At 42.4% G+C, this 18,528-nt stretch overlaps 1 protein-coding gene across 4 annotated transcripts in view; it reads right to left on the bottom strand.

Moving 5' to 3' along the window:
• The window catches only part of LOC136957626 (sodium channel protein type 5 subunit alpha-like), a 188,118-nt gene extending 169,686 nt beyond the window's left edge, over nucleotides 1-18,432 (bottom strand). For all 4 annotated transcript variants that reach the window (XM_067251702.1, XM_067251701.1, XM_067251704.1 and 1 more), the window contains exons 1-2: nucleotides 18,101-18,432; nucleotides 16,514-16,642 (exon numbers count right to left, since the gene is read on the bottom strand). In XM_067251702.1, the coding sequence (XP_067107803.1) occupies nucleotides 16,514-16,642; nucleotides 18,101-18,171 (200 nt within the window). In that variant the 5' untranslated portion in view covers nucleotides 18,172-18,432. The remainder of the gene's footprint in view (nucleotides 1-16,513; nucleotides 16,643-18,100) is intronic.
• Nucleotides 18,433-18,528: the final 96 nt, after the last annotated feature.

Raw genomic sequence — 18,528 nt, 5'->3', positions numbered from 1 at the left:
GAGGAGAGTCTTCGAATTGGTCCCCAAGAAGGCGGCTGCAACAAAAAAACTGAAACCCATGAATATGAAATTTAGTTCTTGGTGTTTTAAAAATTAGACCAAATTTATTTCGATTATTCCAACGGCAGAATACGAGGCGCAGGGAACTTAGATGTTCGTAAACGCACATAAACGCTATTTAGAAGTGGATAAACGCAATTTCTGCAATTTAGAGGTGGATAAACGCCGGTTGGGGTCCCTTGCGCTATGTCTAGCTATAGCCTAGAGTTCACTCAAACCTAGCTCATTACAGTAAATGTACACATTGTTGTAGGCATAGGCTACAAGCAATACTTATCGCAAAACGTTTTGATATTTTTCTACTTCCATTTACTTACCTAACAACGAATAATACTGCTCCTTCTAATGTGAAGATAAATGACGGTTTAAAAAAGTGAGCGCCTCTGACTCGCGACTCTCTGGCTGCTCATTATGGAACGTTCTTGCTCAAACAGTCAGTGATGAGCCGACGATGATGAGCCGACGTATCTGCGATGTTTGAAATAGAGCACAGAGATTAGAAGAAATCATTTGCCGATGCTTATTTTGATTTTAGTATGTGTTCCGATGACACATGTTATTATACCTATTTACCGTAAGCTTTCACGTCTTAACATAAAAAAGCAAGATCTAAAGTCCATCTCGTAATAGCCTCGTTTTGGTTTAAAATTGTACGACGCACGTGAATATAGCGAAAATTGTATGTGACCATAAAATAACCAAAACAACGTTCCCCCAATGTCATACACAGAACGTCCCCATGTGACTATCAGGGAACTATATGGGGACGTTCTTTAAAAGTCCCAAATGTCATATTTGTAATGTTTGCGGTGTGACCACAAAATAACGAACATGGAACGTCTAAACGACAAAAAAGTACGTTCAGAACCAAATGAGAACGTTTTAAAAACGTCCCCAATGTTCTGTAAAGGTTCGGGACGTTCGTCACATTTAGATAACTTTTAGGGAACGTTATGCAAAGTCCCAATAACGTCCCCTCCTACGTGGGTATTCCCCAATTTCGGCAGGTGAGTAAACGGCGTTTACGTGCGTGTAGCCCCCACTACGTCGCTGCTTACACGTATTTCTCACTGAGAACGAAGGGATAACTTGTCCCGCGGTATACAATAACTGGACGAGTTGCAGGCATACGGAGGTAAGTTTTCAGATGAGCAAAGTAAAATTTTAAACTCGAGACAGCTATCAAGCTGTCTCGAGTTTAAAGAATATATTGTGCTTATTAAAGTTATGCATTGTGTTTATTAAAGTTATGAACTTAGAAGTGTGCTCAGGTTTAAACATTGGGTCTAGCAGGCTGTTCTTTGTGTCTCTATCTCTTCATTTTCAGAAACAACCTTGAAACCGGGTGGAGATGGCACCCGAGCAGGTGGGACGCGTAGGCAAGAACAACTCCCTGATGCACGAGAGAACAAGCTCAACCCTTCTTTCATCTTTGTGTTTTAATTACACTGTATATTTTATGCTGGGGCAGGGAAAGATAGCCAGTTGGACTTCGTGAACCAGCCCCAACTCTGTTGCGGGTAGGGAAACTTAGACAACCCCAGAGCTCTGTACTTGTTGATTTCCAACTGCTGCATTAAAGCTGATATTATCGGACCTCTGCGACTCCAGACCACTCTTTCTAGAACACAGATTTGTGTCATTTAATACTATCATTACATATTGGAATAGACACAAAGATTTTGAATCCTTCAAGTTACACAGAGTTAAATGTTAACTACCAGCCAGAAACACAGAAAATCTGAAAACACCAGCAGCGCTTGTTGTGCACAGTTCGGCACTGCTGTGCACTCACATTAACCATTGATGTTCCTAACAAAGCTCAAATCAGATCTATGCCCTTATTCCATCCTACGTTATAGGTATTATTTGGATTCAGATCATGTTTGAAAACATGGTCATAACAGCAAAAACCTAAAAGCAAAGTTGCTACAGGGATCCAACGCAGATAACATTGACGCTGTTTGTTAGCTCCTTGTCCTCCACGGTGATCCTCCTAGGGCACATGTGTCAAACTCAATGCCCCGTGGGGAGCTTGAAGGGTGTATTGAAATACGTCTACGTTGCATCTCTCACAATGCATTTCTATTATGTTACGGCAAAGTGACGACATCCTGCCTCTATAAAGCAGTATATGTACACATCAGTGTTTAACGCAAAGTTTCAAGTTTAACTGGGTGAAGGTGACCATGGTTTGAATGACAGCACTCCAATGCAGCCGGTTCTGCAAACGTACCCCATGCGCATGGCGCTAGGGAGGGTCCAGCAGGTGCGGTGCCTCAGCACCCGCAAGAAAGACCAAAGCACCCCCTAAAATATTGCTCATTTAATGATAGTATTCAGGCCCGGTGTGGCCATCGAGAGAATTGGCCAGCAGATCGCCTACTTTCTCTTTGTTTTTTCACACACCGAATAAAAGGATTTGTGTTAAGTTTGTTAAGTTACTGTGTGACCGATAAGTAAGCTATAGGATACACTAGGTTTTAATCTAAATAAGCGCATGATCAGACCGTGCATTAAAAAGTGCAATTTTCAGTAGTCGCGCATGCTCTCTTTCTCAAACACGAGTGCGTCTACCAAGGTTGTTTTCATGGAGACAACCATAAACCATAATTTGTTGTTGTGGAGGGTGTTAGCAAGATTAAGCTGATTCGAAAATAATAAAATGGATGGGAAAAGTGGAGGAACTGAAAAAGCCAGGTAAAAAAAAGAAAGATCTGTCACTTCATAAATCTAGGTTCCTGCAAGGGTGGGAAAAATATGTTTTCTCAAAAGCCCTGAATCTTTCAGATAAAAATGTGGGTTGTAATTTTCGGAAAGTATAACAATATATTCTCCACCTTCAAGAAAAGGCTCAAGACGCACTTGTTCCGGGAGTACAACGGTACTTAGGAATGGTTCGCTTGACCCGATGTTAGTTTCCTCAAGGATCACAATGACTCTTGCTTAGAGACTTGTTGCTCTTGTGGTTAGTGGTAACTGTTTTAAATTTTTGTTCTCGCTGTGATATATTGTTTTTATTACTGTTGCTTGCTTTTTTCCACAGGTACACTTGCACTTATAGCGGTTCATGTTGTTTAATTGTAACTTGTTTAACTACATGCTCTTATGGTTCTTCCCTTTGGCACTTACTTTGATTGTTCACAATGTGTGCTTCATGTTTTGGCTACTCGCGATGTTTTTTGGCTATCTTGTTGTTATGATCAGTGACCTATGCACTTTGTAAAGCTCTCTCTTGGAAGTCGCTTTGGATAAAAGCGTCTGCTAAATGAATAAATGTAAATGTAATGTAAATGTAAATATGAGTCCAGCGTAATGTTTATATTGGGCTACATGAAGCTATAAAACTAATTTGCACTGAAATTTATGCAAACAATCTCGCTCATAATACATGTTTATGCTGCAAGGAGAAAAACCGGTAGGCTATGTATTTTGTGTTATGAGGCGATGTCGGTCGTTAAAGAGTACAATCTCCGTCGGCATTTTGACACATTTTGAGATAATTATAGCTGCAAGCAGCAATGAGGGGGCCAAACAGGTTAAATGACGAAAAAACATTTTAGACATCCACAGTACGGTGTTCATTTTACATCCTAAGATCTCAGACTCAAGTGTCAGACTCAAACGAAAAGGCGTCAAGTCTCAGACCAAAAGTCGTCAGACTCAGGCGAAACGGCTTCAGTCTCAGAAAAACCTCTGTCATTCTCAGACAAAACGCTCTCAAACCAAACGCCGTCATTCTCAGACAAAACGCTCTCAAACTAAATTGCGTCAGTCTCAGACAAAACGCTCTCAAACTAAACGGCGTCATTCTCAGACAAAACGCTCTCAAACCAAACGACATCATTCTCAGACAAAACGCTCTCAAACTAAACGGCGTCATTCTCAGACAAAACGCTCTCAAACTAAACGGCGTCATTCTCAGACAAAACGCTTTCAAACCAAACGACATAATTCTCAGACAAAACGCCCTCAAACTAAACGTTGTCAGAATTTTTTTTGTCAAAGCTAGCTAGACGAGGGAGCTGTTGACTAGCTTTCTGAATTAGCTTAAGTAGCAGCTTTTAAAGTGAATACCATGGTGTTGTTTCTAGTGATGTGTCGTTCGTGAACGATTCGTTCATTTTGAACGAATCCTTACAAGGACTCGGGAGTAAGGAGTCCTCTCAAAGAGTGATTCGTTCATTTTCTCATGGCCGCGCATCGGGACTGTTGCATAGGCTCGTCCAAGTAAACAGAAATGATTCGTTCCTTTCCCAACTCGGTCTTCGGGTACGAGTCTTTGGATCAATTTTCACGTGACCTGCATAGGCTCTGTAGTGGTAGCTAGAGGAAACGCTAGAGGGAACGATTCGTTCATTTCCCGACTCGGTCTTTCTACGAGTCTTTGGATCATTTTTCACGTGACCTAGGCTCTGTAGTGGTAGCTAGAGGAAACGGCCCGTGTACTTTGCGGCCAATGGATTTTAGTTTTGAAATAAGAAAACCGAAATAGGGAAACAAGTTGTTTCCCGACTACCATTTAGAAATAGGAAAACAAAAAACGGAAAACGACCTATTTTCCATTTTCTGTTTTGATAATAGAAAACGGAAAACAAAAAAACGACCCATTATCTGATTTTCTTTGATGTGCTTAAACATGGAAATCGGGAATTAAAATAGTGTGTGGAAATCTTCTTTCTCAATTTTGCATAGATTTTTGTGTTGTGACCCCGAAGTTCCCCCCACGAGCTTGACAGTCACATTCAGGATGTCAGCAGAGGGCGCGCATTGAATTCTTTGAATAATTTAAACAACACCGAATTCACATATTTCAATGAAAAAAAAAAATCTGACCCAAAAATTCAAGACTCGGAAACTCAGGTTGCTCAAATTCGAGCCCCCCCAAAAATTCGATCTTAAAAATTTCGAGCATATTAAAGAATGTATAATACATTACAACACATATTTTAGAACTGTAATCACCAGCTGCATATCAGGCACGACACTAACTATGATCCCAGTTATTAATATGTGTGGCATTTTAATCACTGAATGCATCACGGGCACTGTGCACGAGTGAATATAACAACAGGATTTATGAAGGAGGCATGTCTTAAAGAATATATTGTGCTTATTAAAGTTATGCATTGTGCTTATTAAAGTTATGAACTTAGAAGTGTGCCCAGGCTTAAACATTGGGTCTCACACTGAGTGTGGGAAGCAGGCTGTTCTTTGTGTCTCTATCTCTTCATTTTCAGAAACAACCTTGAAACCGGGTGGAGACGGCACCCGAGCAGGTGGGACGCGGAGGCAAGAACAACTCCCTGATGCACGAGAGAACAAGCTCAACCCTTTTTTGATACTTGTGTTTTCAATTCCATTGTATATGATATGCTGGGGCAGGGAAAGATAGCCAGTTGGACTTCGTGAACCAGCCCAAACTCTGTTGCGGGTAGGGAAACGTAGACAGCCCCAGAGCTCTGTACTTGTTGATTTCCAACTGCTGCATTAAAGCTGATATTATCGGACCTCTGCGACTCCAGACCACTCTTTCTAGAACACAGATTTGTGTCATAGAATACCATCATTACTTATTGGAATAGACATAAAGATTTAGAATCCTTCAACTGGTGACCCCGACGCTGAAAAGAGGGAGTCCAGAGGGTTCCGGCCCGACCGACGGATCGGGGGAGAGACCCATACACCGGTGCGAGGAGACAGACGTAATCGTCAGAGGCCTCAACATAAAAAAAAGGTAAGCAGACACCTGTTAATTCAAAGTACTGCTATTCGGAACTGAGAACCAAATTTAGACGATTACTATGTTTCATCGTACCTAGTCAAACCAACAGTGGTGGGAAATCAACCGTTTTTGTGTTTTGTCTTGTCCAAGGGGAGGTTAGAGTCCTCTCCAGGGGTTAGAGTCCCTAAATTCGTTGTCTTGTCCAAGGGGAGGTTAGAGTCCTCTCCAGGGGTTAGAGTCCCTAAATTCGTTGTCTTGTCCAAGGGGAGGTTAGAGTCCTCTCCAGGGGTTAGAGTCCCTAAATTCGTTGTCTTGTCCAAGGGGAGGTTAGAGTCCTCTCCAGGGGTTAGAGTCCCTAAATTCGTTGTCTTGTCCAAGGGGAGGTTAGAGTCCTCTCCAGGGGTTAGAGTCCCTAAACTCGTTGTCTTGTCCAAGGGGAGGTTAGAGTCCTCTCCAGGGGTTAGAGTCCCTAAACTCGTTGTCTTGTCCAAGGGGAGGTTAGAGTCCTCTCCAGGGGTTAGAGTCCCTAAACTCGTTGTCCTTGTCCAAGGGGAGGTTAGAGTCCTCTCCAGGGGTTAGAGTCCCTAAATTCGTTGTCTTGTCCAAGGGGAGGTTAGAGTCCTCTCCAGGGGTTAGAGTCCCTAAATTCGTTGTCTTGTCCAAGGGGAGGTTAGAGTCCTCTCCAGGGGTTAGAGTCCCTAAATTCGTTGTCCTTGTCCAAGGGGAGGTTAGAGTCCTCTCCAGGGGTTAGAGTCCCTAAACTTGTTGTATTGTCCAAGGGGAGGTTAGAGTCCTCTCCAGGGGTTAGAGTCCCTAAATTCGTTGTCCTTGTCCAAGGGGAGGTTAGAGTCCTCTCCAGGGGTTAGAGTCCCTAAACTTGTTGTATTGTCCAAGGGGAGGTTAGAGTCCTCTCCAGGGGTTAGAGTCCCTAAACTCGTTGTCTTGTCCAAGGGGAGGTTAGAGTCCTCTCCAGGGGTTAGAGTCCCTAAACTCGTTGTCTTGTCCAAGGGGAGGTTAGAGTCCTCTCCAGGGGTTAGAGTCCCTAAACTCGTTGTCTTGTCCAAGGGGAGGTTAGAGTCCTCTCCAGGGGTTAGAGTCCCTAAACTCGTTGTCTTGTCCAAGGGGAGGTTAGAGTCCTCTCCAGGGGTTAGAGTCCCTAAACTCGTTGTCTTTGTCCAGAGGGAGGTTAGAGTCCTCTCCAAGGGTTAGAATCCCTGAACACTGTCTATTTGTGTGGAGTCAGATTGAGTTTAATAAAAATAGAGAGGAGTGTGGTGTGTTTTTTCCTTTGACCAAGAAGTTAAAGAAATCCCGAGGAAAGTTGGAGAAAGGTGGGGGCTAAAAGAGTCAGTTACGTCGAGATCTTACAAAGGTTATCCCAGAGGGTATACCCCTGGTTTATAAATAGGTTCTAATACAATTGGAAGAGTTATACTAGAGCAAAATTAAGTGAATAGACGGTAAACGCTAAACAGCTGTGTTGGTCAAAGAATGGTTTGAGGAAATGTATGTGAAAAATTATGAGGAAGCAATTGGAAAGTTACATAAAGGATTGGTTTAGAGAGGATCATGGAAGGTTATGAAATAAAACAAGAACGTTTTGTGGATGTGAAGAGATGATTGGTTTAAACACTGATGTTTTGAAGAGGAAACTATGAATATACTTTGAAGGTATATGGGATAACATTTTAAGTCAAAATAGTAAAATCTAGGGTTTTTAAGAGTTTTGATAAAGGTATTAGATGTAATTTGGTTAAAAATGAGAAAGAGAAAATAAATAAATGTACTTTTATTTGGAGTTTAATTATAATTTGGTTTTAAGTTTTATTTGAGAGTTTTATCAGAGCCTGGCATACTGTTTGGGATAAACAGTTAGGCTGTGATAATGTTGTATTATGAAGAGGGTTATTATAATATTAAGTTCTGAAATAATTTGGGAAGACTCATCAAGTCTGATAAATTGTGGTTATGATGGTTTGAGCTAATTGGCTCGTTTTGAACTGCAGCAAAACGAGTTATGAAGTTCTACCTATCTGACCTTTATAGAAAATATAGTTGGGAAAAATGTTTGGTTAATAGCTACATTAAGAACATGATTTGGTTTATATTTCATTTAAGAAGCATACGGATTCTGGTTTGGCATAATGAAAATTGCTTTGATCATATCTTTGATAAAAAGAGCTGTGATTTGGTAAAATAGAGAATCTAAAACAATATTGGTCTTAAACTTAACTGTTTTAAAAGACAGAAAAGGTTTTTTGGAGTGAAAGAAATTAGACTAACAGTTGATTTTCTAAAGAAGGGAACAAAGAAACAGATTGTCATTTCTAGGCATGACTAATAGGAGTTGACTATCAAATGATGATGTATGGTCTTATTAGATGCTGTTACATGTGTTTGCTCAACAATAAGAAAACTGAAGGGTCAATACTGCCTGGTAATTATAGATACAGTATGTTTACTATGTGAATTGAAGTCTTTCCCAGTCCTATACCAGATGCATAACACCATTTGAATTGATTTATTGGAGATCATATGTAATACCACAACTTAAACCTTTCACATAGCATGATGAAGAGGCGAATCAAATGGTTAACCAATTTTATAAAAAATGTTAACTAGAAAAGAGATGTCTTCTGCTAAATTCTGTTCCAGGTGAAGCAGTAAACCAAAGAGTGGAGGAGTCAAACGAGGAGATTGGGTATTGATTAAAGTTATCAATGAAAGGAGGGATCTTATGAAATCTTTAAAATATCCTGTCTAATTTCTGGTTTTTCTATTTGTTTCGAATTTATTTTATTACAATTCTAAAAGCTTGGCTGAAGTTGTATGTAAGTGGTGAAGGGGGCCTGTGAGCATGTCCAGGTCTGCCGTGGATACATGGATGTCGAATGTCCACTCTGTGGAGTGACGGTGGGTTTTCCCCTATAAAATCATTAGGGTTTTCCCACTGTGTCCAGTGTGTCCTCACCACTTGGCCATAACGCTGCATAGTCTCATCATTATTGTTGATTTGTATGCCAACATTGTGTAATCAGTAATGGGATATTTTTTTATTTGTGTTTGTTGTCACACCCTAAAAGGGTGTGAAAGGAGGGATTTATTTGAACTTTAAAAATATCCACTTTAAATCCTTAAATGGGTTCTTGATTTCAATATCTGTGTTTAATCATTGGTGTTCGACTGTTCGCATCTCATTTGACTCAGTTACTGCTTGATCATGGATCATGGGAGATAAGGTGATGCTGGGACTGTAACTCTTTTCTGCTTCAGGACGAGTCAGACCGGCGGGTCTGACTACCTAACCCCTGTTCTAAGGCCCCATTCCCCTGGAGACCCTGTCCCCCCCCCTTTCTCACTGGATGATCTACCCCTTACCCTTGAAGACCCTGTCCCACCTGCCCCAATACATCATCAGATGTTCGGGAAAGCCTGTTGTACATTTATGGACAGGACCATTCAAGGTCATCGAGAGAACCTCGCACGCCCTAAGGGTGCTGGGGAAAGGAAGTACGTGGTACCACTGGAGCATGTGTTGTGCTGCTCCAGAATCCAGTTGTACGTTGCAGGAGTTGGTGGAGAAGGGCCAGTGAACCTTTTGCTATTGCTACGAATGTGAGAGTCCGGAAAAGAGGGTTACGACTAGGCCAAGAGTGATACTGCTTGACCACACTAGAATTGTACTGGACTAAGAAGGTTTCCGCTATTTTACTTAAGAGTGTGCTATATCAATATCAACATGACTGTTGCTGTATCCCATGTATCAGGTCCCTGTGTAACAGGATCATTGTCTCGGCTGAGGATAACCCGACGAAGGGGTTCCAAATGCCGTTGCTGGGGCTGGCTGACCAGGACGAGGAGGCGGTGGTTGGTCCGGGCTATGTTGATTGATCTCTGGTGTTTTCAGAGATCAAAAGAGGGATTAAAGAATGTATAATACATTACAACACATATTTTAGAACTGTAATCACCAGCTGCATATCAGGCACGACACTAACTATGATCCCAGTTATTAATATGTGTGGCATTTTAATCACTGAATGCATCACGGGCACTGTGCACGAGTGAATATAACAACAGGATTTATGAAGGAGGCATGGAATATATTGTGCTTATTAAAGTTATGCATTGTGCTTATTAAAGTTATGAACTTAGAAGTGTGCCCAGGCTTAAACATTGGGTCTCACACTGAGTGTGGGAAGCAGGCTGTTCTTTGTGTCTCTATCTCTTCATTTTCAGAAACAACCTTGAAACCGGGTGGAGACGGCACCCGAGCAGGTGGGACGCGGAGGCAAGAACAACTCCCTGATGCACGAGAGAACAAGCTCAACCCTTTTTTGATACTTGTGTTTTCAATTCCATTGTATATGATATGCTGGGGCAGGGAAAGATAGCCAGTTGGACTTCGTGAACCAGCCCAAACTCTGTTGCGGGTAGGGAAACGTAGACAGCCCCAGAGCTCTGTACTTGTTGATTTCCAACTGCTGCATTAAAGCTGATATTATCGGACCTCTGCGACTCCAGACCACTCTTTCTAGAACACAGATTTGTGTCATAGAATACCATCATTACTTATTGGAATAGACACAAAGATTTTGAATCCTTCAATATCAACTTCGAGCCAAAACATTTCTATCTTAACAAATTTGAGCCTTATGGAACAATAGGGTCATTGTAATCAATAGGAAATCATTGTTTAAATATGATTGGTATGAAAAGGGCATTGTGTTTGTGATTGATGTTATAGATGTCTGGTAACCTTTTGTAATATATAGCTTTCTTCAACAAATATAATTTAAACTATACTTATAGAGAATACAACAAGATCTGTAAAGCAATACCGATACCATTATTACAGTTAGTTCAAAGCACATTGTTATATGTAAGAATAAGACCAACTTTACCAAATGTTTTTATTAATGATTGTACTTTATTTGACAGTAAATGTAATAATACATATATTAGTGATGCTTTGAAACATGTAAAATTCATTAAATGGCCCATTTCCCCAAAAGTCAAAGAGACTCACTTTAAAATCATTTATAAAATATATCCGGTCGCTGACTTTCTTAGAAAAATATTCAAATTTGGTGTAGAACCTTCTTTATTTTGTGAGGTGGCTGATGAGACTGTGGAACCATGCTTCAGTCCGATGTAATCCAATTTTGCATTGAGGCTCGAGCCTTAGTCAAGTGTAGTCACTTGTGTAGTCCTCTGGTTGCCATGGATACTACAAACAAACTTTGCTAAAGAATCATAAACGTCATCAACACGTGGCGCTACGATCTGAAGAACTGTTCCGCCCATAGACATATATACAGATGATATATATGTATATATGGGGGCAGAGTGGACATGGGGGAGAGGGGTATCTTCTGATGTATATATGTCTATGGTTCCGCCAGTACAATCAAAGAACTTATACCAGAGCCCATAGGTTTGTTTGTAGTATCCATGGCAACCAGAGGACTACACATGGGTTTACTTTACATGAGTAAACTAGCTTGCAGAAATATGTCTATGCCAGAGCCTGTTTAATTGATATTGATTGTACTGGCGGAACAGTTGTTCAGATCGTCGTGCCGCGTGTTGATGACGTTGATGATTCTTTAGCAAAGTTTGTTTGTAGTATCCATGGCAACCAGAGGACTACACATGGGTTTACTTTACACTAGTGAACTAGCTTGCAGAAAACAACTATTTCGTATTATATCAAAAGTAAGTTTTCTTGCTGTACCAGTTAACAGAAACAACACCATGGTATTCACTTTAAAAGTTGCTACTTTAGCTAATTCAGAAAGCTAGTCAACAGCTCCCTCATCTAGCTAGCTTTGACCCAAGAAATTCTGACAAAGTTTAGTTTGAGGGCGTTTTGTCTGAGAATGATGTAGTTTAGTTTGAGAGCGTTTTGTCTGAAAATGACGGCGTTTAGTTTGAGAGCTTTTTGTCTGAGAATGATGTAGTTTGGTTTGAGAGCGTTTTGTCTGAGAATGACGCCGTTTAGTTTGAGAGCGTTTTGTCTGAGAATGATGTCGTTTGGTTTGAGAGCGTTTTGTCTGAGAATGACGCCATTTAGTTTGAGAGCGTTTTGTCTGAGAATTATGTCGTTTAGTTTGAGAGCGTTTTGTCTGAGAATGACGCCGTTTAGTTTGAGAGCGTTTTGTCTGAGAATGATGTCGTTTGGTTTGAGAGCGTTTTGTCTGAGAATGACGCCGTTTAGTTTGAGAGCGTTTTGTCTGAGAATTATGGTGTTTGGTTTGAGAGCATTTTGTCTGAGAATGACAGAGGTTTTTCTGAGACTGAAGCCGTTTCGCCTGAGTCTGATGACTTTTGGTATGAGACTTTACGCCTTTTCGTTTGAGTCTGACACTTGAGTCTGAGATCTGAGGATGTCCTAAAATGAACACCGTACCACAGAACAGGGTTCCGATTACACGTAGATAGATAAGGGTTATGCGGAGCCATAGACATATGTGCAGAGCGCCCAGCGTTGGAACCGGAAACCAGATGTAATCATTTCCGCTGTTGTGCTAACCCAACGGCAAACCCAGTTAGTTCACACAATCAACAATAACATTATCATTATTATGAGCATTTTGGGCGTTTTAAATCATTTATCTGTGAAGACCATGTATTTATCCAAACCGTTCAATGGGGAATCGCTTTTTCTTCTAAAGGCTGCCATCCTCCACCTTTTTCGCTCAGAATTCACCGAGATATAAAATTGGAAACTGGAGGTATCTTGTGTTAAACAGCAGCATGTCAGCATAAAGCGTACAGATCCGGAAGTGATGATGTCTGTTTTACTGAATACGGAAGTGTTTTCCGCATAATCCCGGGAGTTGACGTCACGCAATCCCAGCATGCACCGGTCATCGCCATTTTGGCAGGAAAGTGGAGAGCCAAGTGGAGCGCCAGAGTGTACATACATATATACTTACATACATATTATACATAGTTTAATTTGCTGCCTATTTCAATAAACGTTGATTCAACATGGTGGATAGCTGCTGTGCGCCGGGATGCCTGAACCATCGGGGAAAAGATAGAGGGAGAGCATTTTATAGGATTCTTAAGATCTAGAGAGAAGAACCCCATAATTCCTGACAACCACCCATGGCTTCAACTGAGGATCATTCAGTTTCTTGGAATGACTCATCTGTAATAAATATGTAATGGCATTTTTGTGATGAAAAGTGCACTGTTATAATGTACGTTAGCCAACGTTAGTAGCTAACTGTTGACGAACGTTACAGACTAGCTAACGCTAGCTAGCTATACAAGTTATAAAACTGACTGCATTAACATTACACTGGTAGACTTCAAAGCTGAATATTCCTCACTAATCCAGCTGATTAGTCTTTTGTAGGCTTTCAAAGACTCTCCAGAGTAGGACGAATAAAAGTTGATAGAGTTGTAAATATCTGGATACAGAAGGTCAGGGAAGCCTTCAGTTTCACTCGTAAAGGTTGTAAAAATAACTCCGGGAGCATTATATGGATCACTAATGTTTCATCGATCAAGTTTTGCTTTATAGCTGCCTATGTCTTTTGAATTGAAGTGCGCAGTGAACTCAGACAGGTTGAAATCCGTGCTGGCGCCGTTCATTTTTGACACTACTTTCCTGCCAAAATGGCGACGTAAACAGTAAAGTCCCGTGACTGAATCCATCAAAGATTTGCTGAGATACGACCCAAGTTCCTGTTTGGCGGCACTGCTGCCAATTTTGATTGGCTGTAGGCTACCAGACAAACGGTTTGGAAAATCTAAAAACTGTTTGATAACATTTGTGAGGGTTGATCCAGAGCCCGTCTACGGAGAGCCTGTCCACTCCCTATTAAGCCCCATTATACCGAATTTTGTTGCAGTTCCACCAGAGTTCCACTGGGAGTGATCGCGGTCAAGTGCAAAATGAATGGGAGTCTATGGAGCTAAACGGCTAAATTTGTCTCTCGCCTGATTGTCGTTGAGAAATCTCAGATTTGATTGTAGTTTGTGCATGTTCAACATGAATTATAGGTCGAAAGTTGAATGAACGAGTACTTATGTCCTGCTCGCAAGTGGGATAGAGGTCACAAGATTCAGCAAGCGGGAAAAGCTATCTTGTAACCCAATGAAATGTTCTGCTAGCACAAGCGGAAAAGGTGTCAAAAATTATTTAGCAATTTAGAGTGAGGTGTATTAACTATACGTGATTTCTACTACAGTCAGTTCCATCCTCGGAATCCAATTGGCTAATAGCAATGGGATATTGAGACTATACTATGGGGTAGATCACTTCATAGTTTTACAGATATTACAGCACATCCACATGGTATACAAATGGTATCAGTAAACGTGTTTTGTAATTCCCTGAATGTCAAATTAAACTACAGATAACAGCGTCTCTGGACACCTGTAGTGTGAGGACAGGGCCTTGCACCTGGGATCACTGAGGCTATTTTGAGAGCTCTCAGGACCAGGAATGTAGGCAGGGCCTGGTGGGTCCCTGCTCTGACAAACTCGGGTAGAAACCAGAAGCATCCAATAGTAGTGGTCAGTGGTACTGGGTCTGGGGGACGGCAAAACATGTACCTGTCAAACATCCTGTTTGACCTAAAATAAGGGAAGAATGGGAGACACTAACAGTTTTTAACAACACCTCCTCTTACCCACCCCCATCGCTCTATCACTACAACTCCACTTGCCCACCCCCATGGCTCCATCACTACACCTCCTTCAGCCCACACCCATCTTCCATCACTACACCTCCTCCTGCCCACACTTATCCTCCATCACTACACCTCCTCCAGCCCACACCCATCCTCCATCACGACACCTCCTCCTGCCTACACCCATTCTCCATCACTACACCTCCTCCTTCCCACCCACCCATCCCCATCCCTCCATCACAATACTTCCTTTCCTGGAGCTATCTAAGCTGTGCCCTGACGACCTTGGTAGGGGCAGAGCACCCACCCCTGCCCCCTCCCCCACTTGCTGCCATGATGAGATGATGTGTGATGGAGGCCTCTATGGCGCCAATCTGTGTGAGCGGCTGCCATTTTTGTCCGAAGTAAATCAAGTCACATGAAGCTAACAGTCTCCATTACGATGTCATATTTCATGTGTTCTGAGTGCTCGGCTGATTGAATTACAGCAGGGGAGGACCAGGATGGGGAGAGGGAAGTAAACCAGAGCTTTAACCTGGCCTGGCCTAACATTGTCTGTCTTGCATAAATGTACATTTGGCTTAGCCTAGCTTAGCTAAGCGCTGTCTGTCAGGCAGAGACATGTTCATGAGATAGTGATTACCCTGTGTATGTGGTTAAATAAATAACTATGGAACCATAATGGTGTGGAAGGGTTGGTGCGGGGGAAGTCTTGGTCTCCATGGGAACCCTAAGGGGGATGGAGGCATTTATTAGAAGGGGGGCAGAGTGGACATGGGGGAGAGGGGTATCTGCTGAACATGTTTGTTCATCAGTCTGGATTTAATAAAGCCGGTGTTGAGGAGGGGGGTGGGGGTGGTGGGCAGAAGGGGGTGAGAGGGGTGTTCTGTCAGCGCCTGCAGCCAAGGGGAGGAGATGGGGGTTAGGGTGACTTATGTCTCCCTGTCCTGCTAAAGATCCATCTGACCACGGCAAGGCCTTCGGATCAAGGACGCTTGGCCCCTGAAGGAGAGGTGTTTGTGTCCCTGTGTGGGTGTCAGTGTGCGTGTGGGCGGCTGCGTGTTTGTCTGCACGTGTGTGTGTATGTCTCTGCGTGTGCATACGTTTGAGGATGAAGCTGTGAGGCCAAACTAGAGATCAACACTCCATCATGCAAGAGGGGTGGGGTTTTGGGGGGGGGGGCACAGCAGTAGGCTGTCCAATCTCTCCTTGCTCCTTAATGGGTTCATTGGAGCTTGGTGATATAAGTCAGCACTAACCAGCAGTGATGCTGTGCTGTGTTCCCCCTCCACTGGAGCAGCAGCTCAATAGGCATGTTGAGATAGACATTACTGGGTTATAGACACTCCTGGGTTATAGACACTCCTGGGTTATAGACACTACTGGGTTATAGACATTACTGGGCTGTAGATACTACTGGGTTATAGAGACTACTGGGTTATAGACACTACTGGGCTATAGACACTATTGGGTTCTAGAGACTACTGGGCACTAGACAATACTGGGTCATAGAGACTATTGGGTTATAGAGACTACTATAGAGATGCTATAGAAATGCTGTACAGATTAATTAGCTATAGAAAACTACTGAGCTATAGACTACTGGGCATGATCTTGCACAATCTGTCATGATGAAGTGAATGTAGTTAGATGGAATCTGTGAACTGTCTGTCCTGGTATGGGGTTGAGGTGAAGTTGGTGTGACGGTGTAAAGACCAGCCTAACTAACTTCTTCATCAGCCAGGTATTGATTAGATCAGGAGAAATGGAAAGCATCCATCTTCTCTGAGTGTTGCAATACTTTATCAGCTCAGTATTGATCCCCCATGGAACTTGTCAGTACATAAAACCAATGCCCTCAATTTTCAATATGTCAATCACTAATAGAGTTGCATTCAAATGCGTCAACTGGGTTTTCATCAGTATTTTGACATTTTGTGTTTGCTTTGGAAGGAAGGGATGAATATGAGGATGTTGCTCCAGAGACAGAAACAGAAAGAGTTGTGTACATTAAAGATGAACTCAATCTGCAGGGACAAAGTGATCAGGAGAGAGCCACAGGATACAAAACACTTACGCCATAACGATCACGCTGAAATCCAACCAGTTCCAGGGGTCACGGAGGAAGGTGAAGGGACCCACACAGAAGCCTCTTGCCAGGATCTTAATTAGAGACTCAAACGTGTAGATGCCTGTGAATGTGTATCTGAGGGGGGGGGGGGGGGGGGAAGAGGGGAGAGGAGGGTGAAGGCCAGAGTGAGGGATGAAGGGATGGAGAAGGATGGAAAGGGGAGGTTGAAGGATTGAGAGAGGAAAGAGGGGTGGTAGGTTGAGGACAAACACATTATTAGACAATAGAGAGAACACAACCTTGGTTTGGCCCCCCACCTCCAGAGTAGACTGAAAGAAAGACAATATATATAGAGAGGGAAAACAGACAAACAAGCAGTTGGATGGTTGGATGAAGCCATGAGTTAGGACACACTGAGCATTGCAGTTTTTACATGCTGGGAGCCTATCAGGCAAGCTGGAGTGAAGAAGATGAAGGTGTGGTGTATGTAGCTGTCCAAGATGGCTGCGGTCATTCAAGGTGGAGGAGTGTTAACAGGGGTTATGACAGACAAACGTTTTCCCACTGGCGGACTATAATAATTGTTCTCATTGTGATTGCTAGCAGTGGGAAAACACTGGTGCCCTGGCCAGGCTACTGGGGGAACACCTTGCTGTAGTTACTATGGCTACAACCCCATTCATCCATATGAGAGATACTACAGCCATACAGCTAATCCATAATGTTACTGAACAGCTTATGATTAATAGAGAGCATGAGAGAAAGAGAGAGAGAGAGAGAGAGAGAGAGAGAGAGAGAGAGAGAGAGAGAGAGAGAGAGAGAGAGAGAGAGAGAGAGAGAGAGAGATTATTTATAGTCCACTTCTTCAAATCAAGTTGCCTGTATTGTATGCTGTGGGGAGAGAACAAATTCCTTTAATGAAAGTCCTAGACAAAGGTGCATGTGCAAAACCATATCCTTGTTGCATTCCACATGTAGCATTAGTACACAGCACACACAATGTAGCACAGTGCCGTTAGCATAAGCACAGTGCTGTTAGTGTTAACTGTTAGCAGTGCCATGGTTGGAGATGCTAGATTTGTTAATAACAACTTACTTGCTAATTGTGGTAGACAAGGCAACAAACATCTGGCAAAGCATCACATCAGGACAGACAGACAGGGCATAGTTCAGATGTCAGGAGAAGAGGGGTCAGAGGGTGATTACGACAACGTTGACAAAAGGTGCAGAGAGATGACAGCTTTGCAGGGTAGTGCCTATTAGCTTAGTTAGCTATGTTAGTTTAGTTAGCTCTGTTAATTTAGTTAGCTTAGTTGGCAAATTTACTGTAAATGTCAGTGAACCCGTTGAATTGGTCACAGATTTCCAGAAGATTTGCTAATTAAAGTGTGAAATGGCATGAAAATCTTTCGGCACATCACAAATTCAGTATCTGTTTGCCGGGAGGCAGACATAGAAACAAAGACAGAGAGAAGGGACAAGACAGTTAGGCTGGCATGCAGACAGTCATAAAGATAGACAGATAGACAGGAAATGGTGGAGAGAGAGACATACTGACAAGTGGACTTGTCAGTATGTTGTAAATGGACTTACTCCAGGTACTTGGCCCAGTAGGCAGGTTCAGACATGGCCATGAAGCAGCAGTTGGTCAGGATGGTGCACATTATGAACAAGCTGAATAACGTGCAGTCGGGTCAAGGAAGTATATCACTCTGTAATAACCTTTACATGAATGCACATGTATCTGTCCATGTGCTTGATGATACAGGAAGTGAGTTGAGAAAGATGGTGTCTCACAGGAAGTCTTTCTGAATTTACTGCCTGCTGTGCATTGAGGTGGACTAGCCTGCATCCAACCCTACAAGTCTCCCATATGCAAACCTATCACAATGATTGATATCTGATTCAGAGATAATTACACTAATCAATATTGTAGAAGGACAGAGCTACCCAGCTTCAATGTCTCTCCAGGTTGCGACCGAAGGGGACCTAAGTGACATGGATAAATATACCTCTGATGT

Source organism: Osmerus mordax, chromosome 15, assembly GCF_038355195.1.
Source record: "Osmerus mordax isolate fOsmMor3 chromosome 15, fOsmMor3.pri, whole genome shotgun sequence".
Classification (NCBI taxonomy): domain Eukaryota; kingdom Metazoa; phylum Chordata; class Actinopteri; order Osmeriformes; family Osmeridae; genus Osmerus; species Osmerus mordax.
The sequence above is the reverse complement of the archived record's forward strand: the minus strand, read 5'-3'. Positions and strand labels throughout refer to the sequence as shown.